Source organism: Electrona antarctica (assembly GCF_951216825.1).
Source record: "Electrona antarctica genome assembly, chromosome: 15".
In the NCBI taxonomy this organism is placed as follows: Eukaryota; Metazoa; Chordata; class Actinopteri; order Myctophiformes; family Myctophidae; genus Electrona; species Electrona antarctica.
This window is the reverse complement of record NC_136796.1, coordinates 25,658,138-25,670,787: the sequence shown is the minus strand read 5'-3', so window position 1 is coordinate 25,670,787 and position 12,650 is coordinate 25,658,138. Positions and strand designations below refer to the sequence as shown.

Below are 12,650 nucleotides of genomic sequence, written 5' to 3'. Positions count from 1 at the left end.
AGCCTACCCGTATTTTACCGAATATATGACGACTCTGATTATAAGATGACCCCCATTTTTCAAGACTCATTTGTGGGAAAAGAACATTGAATGTCAAATTATTATCCCCCGATTATAATACAACCCAGTTTTTTCTAGGATATTTCCATTGGAAAATATATTTAGAATAGAACATTATATAATAATATATATAGGCTATACAGTGTGTGTGTGTTTTTTCCACTATTGATGTATATCTGGATAGTCTTTGGATTTATTTTTAGAAAATGTCTTAAGTTTCAATTCAGAGGTGCATTGATATTTAAAGAAATTACTTTGTGATTTGTCATTTTGAATGCTCAAGGACCTATTTGACAGGAACTTTCACTTGTAGTTGAGTTATATTTGACCAGGGGTATATACTTTGACTCGAGTACTGGAAGTGAATAGAATACTTCGTCCACCACTGCCTATGATTTGAACTTCAAATTATTGTTTGCCATACAGGAAAAAGGTCACAACCTGAAATCTGTAAATTTGTTGGGACGTCTCCAGAACAGCATTAACCGCAGTAATAAGTGGGCAACTGTTCTCTGCACATTCTGTCTGCCTGGATTAATAACCCCCATTGTTTCCCTTGGCCCCACGGCAATGGATTGCTAAAAGCACGTTCAATATCATCACGTGTCCTTAAGGTTCAAACAACATTCACTTCCAATTCACCACCTGTTCCCCTGTTCTGTAAGCTGACCTGCGGAAGAGGGAAAGGGAGAGGGGGAGGAGAAGTGTGTTTGGTGGTGGGGGTGTAAAAAGTAGGTGGTGTCCAGTTGACCAGCCTTATAGCCATGCATAATGAATGGCCTTGCATCATTCATGGCGTCCGCTACCATGCGATGCACCCCCCCCCCAGGCACTATACATATGCACTGAGAGGGACAGTTTGGTGATGCAGCAGTCCACTTGCTGTCTCTGGAAGAGACACATGTAGATCAGGCGCCAAGAGGAGAACTTGGATTTTCTTATTCCACAAGTGATTATCACTTAATTAGTACACATGCATGGCAAGATAAAGGGAACTTTTTAGTAGCTCAACTGTTTTTAGGTATATTCCCAACCTGATCTGACGTGTGCAGAGACCCATGAGCAACACTGGCGGAACTATTCCTCCGCCAGCCATCCTGGGCTTGGGCTTGGATACCGGAGGCCCCTGCCACCAGAGAGCTGTGCAGAGAAGCAGGGCCCTGGTCCGGACCTACCTCCTCTCCAGCTCTGTGCCTCCCTTGCCTCTGACAGGTGGAACGAGGCTCACCAAGGACCCAATGCGGCTGCCGTCTATAACCACCGCCAGGGGCCCACACAGGCCGACCACTGCAGCTCCACTGAGGTAAAGTGATATTACCCCGGTCCCTGGATCTGATATAGCTGTCTGAATGTAGAGCAGGGGTGTTTGATTGGCACTGATAGATCGCTTCTGGCTTGGTACGGAAAGAGTAGACCTCTGATCTAGAGATATGACTGAGGTTGCAGCCAGTGGCCACAGGAAAGCTACCGCACATCTCACAGCTCAAATTGAATATGACATAAACATGAATTTGAACAAGAATTAATATGATTGGTTTAAACCTGATTGCATTTGCAGTGTTGGGGTTTGACAGAATTACAGCTGATTTTCAAAGGCTGCATCTGTAACTGTTGACAGTTTCTTGAGGTGCAAACACTGTTTACTTAAACACTGTAAGCAAGTCAGGTTAAAATGCCTAAGATATGTTTATAGGACATACAGTATCAGAATGAGAGAGTGGTATGCATACTTGAGAATACTTGATTTAAATCACTGGCGTTTTAAGTGACAAACCTGACCAGTGATCCCATATTGGTATTCATACTTCAAATCACATTTGAGCCATCAAAGCAGACCTATGGCTGTAGTAGGTTTTGGGTTCTAGCCGTGTATGTAGGCTATAGTGCTCTCACGCATGTGGTCTTGAATTCAACACATCACCTTTTTCTCAGGCCATTTCATTTGCTTGCACTTCAACGGAATGGAATTACCTGTAATTGTTCCCTTCCTGGTGTGGCCTAAATGGATATCCTATTGTAGAGCAGACTTCTCTACTTCCCTTGCTTTTGACACCAGTGTTTTTTTTAGCTTGCTTTGACAACAGAAGACCAGAGTCTGGCTGCCGGCAGTACATTTCAGGAGTGGAAGCTGATATCCGCTGCTTGTTTTGAAACACCCATTAACCCTGATGTGGCGCCATGCTGGCTTCACTCAATCTGATAGACTTGTTTTTACTTTGAGGGAGCGAAGGAGAAACCCGAGTGATGCACTAACATAGACATGCAGTACCCTATCACACAAATGCACACCTCAAAGCAAAGGGATTTGATGGCCTGAGTTCCAATGAGCTCTGTACAGGTGCATTACATGAAAACACTACAGTAGCTTATTTCGAAGCCTAGCTCCGTTTGGAACCTCTATATCTACGCTATATAGAGGTTCCAAACAGAGCTAATCGAAGCCTAATCTGGAATATACAGTTGTCCTCTTAAGACATTCCTCACGCCTCGGGCCTTCTTGCACTGACCATTTGGCTTTGCACTGTTGACTTTTTCTTTCTCTTGTCTTTCTTATGACAACTTGACAAGACACAGTGATACACTTTATGACGCACTGATTGACTGTATATAGACAGTAGACACCTTATTTGTTTACCCTTGCTTGCTCTGTAGTATTTGTATTATTATTATTATTGTTCCTTGATGCATCTTGTCTTTCTTTTGCCTTGTTTCTACTGTATACTACAGTACTTTTTTTTCTTTTTCTTATACTTACATGTAAGTTGTAACCTTAACTGCTGACTCTGGAGTTAATATTCTCTGCAGGTCCAAGCACTACAGGTATTTAACCACTTAAATCCTACGTGTAACGTTGCAGCAGGTTGTGAGCTTGTAGATCTCCTATTTTCGCTGAATGTTCACCCCCAGAATAGGGACTCTATCAGTACATGCGGTTAATAGGCAAGTTATATATAAAATGACCAATCTTATTTTTAATTATATGCTTCCTACTCTATTCCTGTCTCTTAGACTCTAAGACTTAGAGGACTCACTCTCTTCTTCTCCATTATTTTCTCTCCAGCTTAAGTGAGAATTCCCTCGTCACACTGGGAGAGAGGGCTGTGTTTGAGGGCTTCTCCTGCAACCGGCACCCCAGCGCTTTACAGAGAAGAACCCCAGCAACTCCTCTGCCACCACCCTGCAGGTCATCTCCCCTGACTCTCCCCTGTAAATCCTGTGACTCATCAGGGAGGAGACAGGCCCATCAGCCTCGTCCGGTGTATCACCATGACCAACTGCAGGTCCAGAGCTGCAGCAGACCTGCATATGCTCACTTCACCCATCCCATTAAACCCGCTGCCAAACCTACATCAGTGAAGCCTCACACCCACAGCCAAACCCTGGGCACAGAGGGGGGAGTGCAGCGTGACATCCGGCCATTAGTGATGCAGTATCGCCATTCTATATCATCACAGGGCGACACATTGTCGGTTGTAGGCAAACCATGTCTTCCGAGTTGCAGCAGTCAACCGTTGACCACTAATGCTACTGCTGCTCAAACACGAACACGCACACAACTCCATGTTTTCCTTCCCACAGAAGGGCCAGGGCTGGGAGAGGAAGGGGACAGTGAGTCTGTGGATGAGGGGTTTATGGATGAGTTGGACAGCAAGATCACTACTCTGAAGCTCCACCAGAGGGCACCGAAGGCTGTTACATAGCCTGAGTAGGGGTTCTCCATTTCTATCACACTGAAAATAACCCAATTTAGCAGAGTCTTGCAAGTGTTATGTAGAATTGTGGTTGTTGAGGACTTGGCTAACATGGCTAAGAAGCAGGAAAGATACAGTAGGATGGATAATAAAGTGACTTTCAAACCAAGACAGACTGGCATTCTGTGAAGATCTAGGGAAAGGTATGGTCCACGCACTGGAATCAATGTTCACTTCCTTCCATAAAACTCCTTGACGTTCTGTGTTTGTTGCTGCTTGGGGGAGAACTGAGAATAAAAAAAGAATCCTAAGTGGATATAAAGTGAGTGCTGGTATTCCTTTATATAATTTATACAGTTGACCTGTCAACATTGTACCGGTATTTAAAAAATCACACCTGTGTGAAGTGAGGGGCGCTAATATATTAAAGTCTAACTCATGTTGCTATGATTAGGTGATGTAATGGTGAGGTCACAAAATAAACATTCAATTCTCTTTATTGTCAATGGCGTTTTTAAAACAAACATTGAACTAAAAACAAACATTAAACCTGTATATATTCTCTTTATTGTTAATGGGATTTAATGTTTGTGTTAGGGACAAGATGACAAATAAAACATTGAACTAAAAACAAAACCTGTATATAGAAGGGGCTAGCGCCCCTCAAAAATAAGGGTATTCAAATTTGCATGTAGCATGCAGTTTCACCAAGAAACTAGGTATGCACGATTAATCATCATTAGTCATCATATCAGTATTGGCAATATCTGCCTGCAATATCAGTGTAGGCTATACGGTGCTACGTTACTACTTGCCTATCGGGCCATGGTTCTTTAGTCGACTGGTAACGTACGTGCCTGTGGAATGGGGAACCCGGGTTCGCCTCCCGGTCGAGGCTACATTGGTGGCATGTATGGGTAACCTCTACAAGTATGTTCCCGGGCGGCACAGACCTTAACCTAGTAGTCGACAGCTCCGTCAGTCCCCCTAGGGCGGAGGTCCCCCAGTCAGTCGAGCCTAGAGCCTGGCTGGCACGCGTGGACGCGCTTCCAGGTGGGGGGGACGACTGTAGGCTATACGGTGCTGCGTTACTACTTGCCTATCGGGCCATGGCTCTTTAGTCGACTGGTAACGTACGTGCCTGTGGAATGGGGAACCCGGGTTCGCCTCCCGGTCGAGGCTACATTGGTGGCATGTATGGGTAACCTCTACAAGTATGTTCCCGGGCGGCACAGACCTTAACCTAGTAGTCGACAGCTCCGTCAGTCCCCCTAGGGCGGAGGTCCCCCAGTCAGTCGAGCCTAGAGCATGGCTGGCACGCGTGGACGCGCTTCCAGGTGGGGGGGACGACTGTAGGCTATACGGTGCTGCGTTACTACTTGCCTATCGGGCCATGGCTCTTTAGTCGACTGGTAACGTACGTGCCTGTGGAATGGGCAACCCAGGTTCGCCTCCCGGCTGAGGCTACATCAGTACCAGAACGATATCAAATTATATATATATATATATATATATATATATATATATTATTATTAATCTGATATAATCTGTTTTAGCCAATATTTTAGAATATTTACGTTTGAATGTGAAGCTAAAGTAAAACAATATTTAAATTGTTTGAAATAATAAATATCATGTGCATCAGCAGGCCTTATAAATCAGGTAATAAGAATGCACAGTTTTTTAGTCTTCAAAACTCTAATTTACTATCTCCACCAAACTGGAAGGCAAGGGAAGCGAGTCCGCAGCTAATCTTGCAAACTAATGGGACAATCAACATCTCAAGTTGGTGTGAATATTTTTCACATTGTGTGACTTCATAATTTCAGAAACACCATCCTGCCGATCCACAGAACCACACAGCTCCATATTTGGACATCAATATGATGTAATTTGATGATGCAACATTCTCTGGCAGAAATATGCGCTTCACTGACTTTATCCTGTATCCTGCTGCAGCTTGATCTATGTTTTGCATGCACAACAACTTTCATGTTAGTTATTTGTGCTAACTAACGGAATGCTGCTTGAATTGAGAATTGGTTAGTTATCGGCTTTGCAAAGTTAGTCTAGTAACTGTTGAATAAACAATGTCGTTCACACTCGACATGTCACTCGGCCCGAAAGAGCTCTCCAAACTGTTGGGTATCATATCTGAGGAGACTTGCACCAACACCTTCGAGAACCTCTCATCTACCTTCTATGATCACTTCGGAAAGGCAGAACATTTCCGTGTGGGTTCGGCGCTGGTGTTGCTGCTCCAGCAGTCGGACTTGTTGCCCAGCTCCCCTCAGCGGCTTACCGTCCTCTACCTCCTGTGGGAGATGTACCGCACCAAGCCGCTGTCCGAAAATCCATTTGCTGTGGTGTTCTCCCATCTGTTGAACCCCTCATTTGTCGGAGAGGAGCAAGAGAAAATACTCTCTGGTTTCCAACCACCCATCACGCAGCAAGAGAAGTTCTTCCTCTCCCAGCTGATTTTGGCCCCACCCAGAGAACTTTTTAAGAAGACACCCCAGGAGGTGTCATGCATGGATGTCAGTAACATGCCGCGGTCTATAGACATCAGTGGACTGCAGCTAGCCTTGGCAGAGCGACAGGCAGAGCTTCCCATGAAAAGCAAGGCTAGTTTACCCAGTATCCAGAAAGACCTAGGTCCTTATTCATCCAACTCAGGCTTTGACAACTCAGTTGCCAATCAGACCACAGAGTCTCTGGTCACAGGACTCCGCCCTCCACCAGAAAAACGTTTCTGTCCAGAATTCATCCGGCCACTGCCTCCTCTCCATGTGTGCGAGGACGAGCTGGTGTGGCTGAACCCCACAGAACCAGACCACAGCATTCAGTGGGACCGATCCATGTGCGTGAAAAACAGGACGGGAGTGGAGATCAAATGCATCATGTCCAAGGCCCTCAAGAGCTCACTGTCCACCCAACAGATGTCACAGCTGGTGAAAGAGCTAGAGAATGACCCTAATCTGGTGCACCACATCGACCTGTCCCCAGCCAAGCTGCCTGACCTGGTGGAGTACAACCCACTGTTGGCCTATGCGCTGCTGATGAGGCTTATGGAGAGCAGTCAGATCACAGAGTACTTCTCTGTGCTCTGTGCTCAGCACAGTTTGATGTCTCTGCACTGCATGGAGGTGGTAAACAGGTTGACGTCAGCTGTAGACCTCCCCCCAGAGTTCATCCACCGCTACATAGTCAACTGTATCTCCACCTGTAAGCAGATCAAAGACAAGTCCATGCAGAATCGCCAGGTACGTCTGGTGTGCATCTTCCTGCAGTCGTGGATCCGCAACAAGATCATCAATATGCAGGATCTCTTCATCGAGATGCAGGACTTCAGTATCGAGTTCATCCGCATTCGTGAGGCTTCCGGCCTTTTCCGCCTTCTCAAGAACATACAGGACACAGGAGAAAACCCCACAGACGCTAAACCTATCACATAACGTTAGAACTGGCCCTAGCTGCCATATAATGTCCCTTTAAGCATTTTTGAGGGGCTCTAGCCCCTCCTATGGAGAGCTTTGTGTGTATGTCTGTAACACGGAATGTGATGATTTGATTGGCTGATGTATGATGATAAGAGCGCTCCTCACTTCACACAAGTGTGATTTTTGAGGGGTGCAGCTTTTGACCCCACACGTCTCAATATTTGCCATTGACAATGAAAGGAGAACATTTGGTCAAATGTCTGCCAAATCTTGTCCCCACACCCGCGAAATATGACGTACATTTGTGGCAACAGACATTCTGATTGGCCAGTATGAGATGATGCATGATGTACGATGATAAGAGCGGTCACTTCACACGAGTGTGATTTTTATTTTTTAATTAGATGATGTTAAAGTGGAACTGATTTAGGTGCTAACCAGATATTAGGCATTAACCAATTTGCCTATGATAATGGCTATTGCAAGTGCTCAGGTACTTTTGACCAGTCATTCTCAACCTGGGGGGTCAACGGTGAGGTGATTAATTAAAAATCACACCTGAAGTGAGGGGCGCTCTTATCATTATACATCATCTCATGAACAACTGAATTTATGTGATTGGTTAGCCGATTTGCTCGTCTACATATGACGTAAATTTTCCCTTCATTCTCAATGGCATTTAATGTTTGTGTTGCCACAAATGTACGTCTTATTTGACGGACATTTGACCTAATTTCTCCTTTCATTGTAAATGACAAATATTGAGATGTGTGGGGACAAGATTTCTGTTATATTTGGCGGACATTTGACCTAATTTCCCCTTTCATTGTCAATGGAAAATATTGAGACGTGTGGGGACAAAAGCTGTATATAGAGCGCCCCTCAAAAATCACACCCGTGTGACGTGAGGGGCACTCTAATCATCATGTCATCATACATCATCTCATTCTGACTAATCATGATTTGCTTACACTATACACAAACCCTCAAAGATGGAAAGATGGAAAAAAAGAAAAGAAAATAAACTAGAAAAAGTGCCCTTCCGGGCACAGGTCTCCACCAGGAGGATAGGATAGTGTGTGTGATGTTTGGCAAAATGTTTAGGAGGATGTTTTTTTTTATTTGTTTTTGCAACAATTTTCTTCATGTTGTTGAGGAAATGCAGAGCCAGATCACTCATAGCATCTCTAAGGATAGAATTCTGGATGAGCAGGACATGTGCAGCATTTTGTACAAAACGGGCCACTCCTGAAAACTTTGGAAGGCAATCTTAGCCAATCAGTGTACAATCTGAGAAATCCAACAGACTCGTCTTGATCACATGACTACAGAGATCATGTGTACCGTTTGCCATTTCTTCATACGCCTTTGATGGCAATTGGATGATTTGAGGCATTTTGTTCCAAAAATGTGTTTTGCAAAAATCAACCTGTTGGTGGCGCTATAACAGGCCAATGTGAAAAGGGTGGGATATATTCCTCAGCCTAGTAAGAAAATGTGTGAAAGATTTCACGTAAATTGCATGCTGCGTTCATGATTTGAGGCTTTTGTTCAAAACGGGGCAATCTTGCAAACTGTGAAAGCCAATTATAACCAATTAGGATGGAATATGAAATATGGGACAGATCCAACTTGAGCACATGACCATAGAGATACTGTGTAACGATTTGTGAGATTTTTGAACAGAATCTGGAGGAGTAATATCAAAAAATTTGTTTTACAAAAGTCGGCCTCCTGGTGGCGCTATAAAAGGCAGATGCGGAAAATGCAGGTCAAAGGTTTGTCCTCTGCCTCTGGGGAGTGTGCATGCAACGTTTCACGCAGATCGGTGCAGTTTTAGGTAACAAATGTGAAAAGCTGCCTCATGGTGGCGCTATAACAGGCCGTTCTGGAAAATGTGGGGCAGAGGTTCATCGTTGGCATCCAGGGAGTGTGTGTGCAAAGTTTGGCATCGACCGGGTTAACGGTGCCGGAGATTAGCTGTTCACAGACGGACGGAAGGACGGACACACGGACGGAGTGCAAAACATACTCTCTCCCCATGCCTTCGGCCTGGTGGAGACAAAAAGTCCATTACTGCATCAATGGTAATCAACAAACTGTACTGTAGAAACTGGTCAAACATTGCCAGTTGAAATAATATAATGGCTTGTAGATTGTCTATTTTTTTTTACATTTGTCTCCACCAGGCCGAAGGCATGAGGCAGTATGTTTTGCACTCCGTGTGTCTGTGTCTGTGTACAGCTAATCTCTGGCACTGTTGGCCTGGTCAATGCCAAACAAACACTCCCTGGATGCCAACGATGAACCTCTGCCCCTTTTCCAAAACAGCCTTTATAGTGCCAAGTTGCCAACATGAGGCAGATTTTCAAATTTGTACCTATAACTGCACCGATCTGTGTGAAACATTGCATGCACACTCCCTACTCCTAGAGGCCAAGGAAAAACCTTTGACCTGCATTTTTCACATCTGTCTTTTATAGCACCGCCACCACCAGGAGGTTGACTTTTGTAAAACACATTTTTTCCTACTCCAGATTCTGTCCAGAAATCCCGCAAATCGGTACACAGTATCTTTATAGTCATGTGATCAAGATTGTCAGATCTGTCCACTATTTCATATTCCATCCTGATTGGCTAACATTGGCTTCCAAAGTTTGCAGGATTGGCCCGTTTTGAACAAAAAGCCTCAAATCATGAACGCAGTGTGCAATTTATGTGATGTTTTTCATGCACTTTCCTACTAGGCTAAGGAATAAATCCCACCCTTTTCACATTGGCCTGTTATAGCGCCACCAACAGCTGGATTTTTGGAACACATTTTTGGAACAAAATGCCTCAAATCATGAATTTGAACGTCCAATTGACATCAAAGATGTAAGAAGAAATGGCACCCTTTTTAGTGCCAGCAGGAGGCCACAATAATGTTGCTGCTCCAAGGAGCACTTTTTCTAGTTATCAGTGGAACCGAGTCAAACAAAATGTAATTCATCAACTCCTACAATTTTCCAAGTGTTTATCAGAGTCTGAGTCAGAGGAAAAGGAATGAGAGCACTGTTCACAGTTGCACTGCAGATCAGAGTTGATGGCCTTCCGAGCTCCGCTGGCGCCTACCAAATACCTGCAACACAAACCAAAACAGTGGACAAGCAGACACAGTGAGGGCCTGGGCCATGGCTCAGTGGTCCAGGCACCTTGGCTGGTAATCCAGTCTGGCAGTGTGCTGTGGGTTCGACTCCCGATCCTGACGGCCTTTACTGCATGTCTTCTCCCCATTTCCTGTCAGCTTACTGTCTGTCCCTCCATAAAAATATAAAATAAAGGCAAAAGCCATATTGAACAAGCTGCAAAGGTGCCTGCCTAAATTTTTAAATGTAAATGTTTTATTCACACACTATGAGGAGGAATGCACCCAACAAAGGATGGTGCGGTGCCCGCAAAGACACATCCTTGCTGATCCAGTACCATCTCACCCTCCTGATCTAGGCCTCACATGTCCTGACTGAGGCAGGATATGTGGTTCCAGAAGAGGAGGAGGCATGGCAAATGTTTGTGTTGTGTGTGACATGACGTCATAACAGAGCTAGCTGATCAGACTGTATAATGTGTTGAATAGCGAACTGAGGTCATTAATTGTATCCATTTATACATGTTTTGCCTTTGTTTAAGAGATTGATTTATTGGGTAACTGCTCTGGGTTCAAATGGGTTTCTCCCATTTTCTCCGAACATGGTGCTGGCTGTTTTGCTGTCCCCCCTGTAACATCGTAGCGAGTATTGCTTTCTTCCCTCCGGAGCCCACATACTCGTTCGACACCGATCCTACTGGGGCCACTGATCTACACTTAAATTTGATCGGCAACAAGCAGGCAAAACTGGATGCCGTCGCTGTCTTTAAAACAAGAAGCATTCGGGGAAACCAGGTTGGATGCATGTTTATACGCTGTGCCCCCAAAAGCCGGTACACGCTGTTGTATTCCCATGGCAATGCAGTGGACTTGGGAGACATGTACAGCCATTACAGGAACCTCGGGTCCAGTATCAACTGCAACGTGTTCTCCTATGATTACTCCGGCTACGGGGTCAGCAGTGGGAGGCCGTCTGAGAAGAACCTGTATGCAGACATTGAGGTAGCTTGGCAGGCGCTGAGGCACAGGTATGGTGTGACCCCAGAGAACATCATCCTGTACGGTGAGAGTATAGGCACGGTTCCCACGGTGGACCTGGCAGCGCGCTACAAGTGTGCCGGTGTTATTTTGCACGCTCCCCTCATGTCAGGGCTGCGGGTGGCCTGTCCAAACGCACGCGAGACCTGTTGCTTTGACATATTCCGTCGTTGCTGCGACGTCTTCTCCAGCATCGACAAGGTGTCCAAAGTGGAGTCACCAGTGCTGGTGATCCACGGCACGGAGGACAAAGTGATCGACTTCTCCCACGGCCTGGCCATGTTTGAGCGGTGTCCGCATCCTGTGGAGCCCCTGTTTGTTGAGGGAGCGGGCCATAACAACATTGGTCATTATTGGTACGACAAGTACCTGAAGAGACTCAAGCAGTTCATCTCCTCCGAGCTGTCCACCTCTCCTGAGGGTAGGAGGGTAGGAGACGTAGGAGTGGAAGACCGCCTGTCTGCCACTCCTCCCTCCCCGGCACGGGGGCTGCATTTCAACACAATCAAGACATTCCACCACGCATCACCTGATAGGGCGGTCACACCACCTCACTGAGAACGGACAGACGGACGGACACACACATGCACGCACATTTTAACCATTTATGTCCACCCAAAGGTGCAGTAGAGTTACACTTACAAAAGCATGGCATGTGTTTTCATGGTACAATAGGCATGTCACTCGCATGCTGAGTGACTCACTCAGCATCTGTCTATGGGTATAAGTAGCAGCGTCTCCGTAGCAGCGTCTCCGCCAATTATAGTAGGAACACTACAATACCTTTCCAGCCTTTTTGCCTCCTTTTTGGGCATCCCATGTCCTAGGCTGCTGAATATAAAAACAAATAGTCTGCATGGTGCACCTATAGCCCAGCTCTGAGATGGTATTTAGAAGTGGTTGGTATTTAATGACCTTGGTCATAAAAGCTTCCTCTAGGCTGTGGTCAAAGGTGCAGGCCATCTCTAATACAGACACTTCCCTGGACTCTTCATCAACCACAACATCTGGATGGAATGACACAGGAATGTTTGTACATTCTCACTGATGATGCATGATATTTTGATATGTCCTTTGCTATGAGTTCCACTATTCTATCATGGCGTGCTATGTACATCGCTTTGTATGCATAACATCCATTCAAGATGTGTGGCAGTGTTTCAGTGGTCTGTTCTGTGGTGTGATGCAAGCAATGATGGACCTGGGTGGTGGGGAACCAGATGGAAAGATTGAGTCTGGTGGTAAGGACTTGTAGTCTTGCTGTAACTGTGAATGTGATAATGTCCTCATTGA

General features: G+C 45.4%; 2 protein-coding genes across 2 annotated transcripts; both read left to right on the top strand.

The window, feature by feature from the left end:
- Positions 1-5,860: 5,860 nt before the first annotated feature.
- Positions 5,861-7,207, top strand: LOC306938002 (CCR4-NOT transcription complex subunit 11-like; the record flags this gene model as incomplete). Its single annotated transcript, XM_079522024.1, has 1 exon — positions 5,861-7,207. One exon carries the CDS (start codon positions 5,861-5,863, stop codon positions 7,205-7,207), a length of 1,347 nt encoding a protein of 448 aa, XP_079378150.1.
- A 3,688-nt stretch (positions 7,208-10,895) lies between these two features.
- On the top strand, positions 10,896-11,915 carry LOC306938001 (alpha/beta hydrolase domain-containing protein 17C-like; the record flags this gene model as incomplete). The annotated part of the gene is made up of 1 exon (XM_079522023.1): positions 10,896-11,915. The coding sequence occupies one exon, from the start codon at positions 10,896-10,898 to the stop codon at positions 11,913-11,915; it is 1,020 nt and encodes a 339-aa protein (XP_079378149.1).
- Positions 11,916-12,650: the final 735 nt, after the last annotated feature.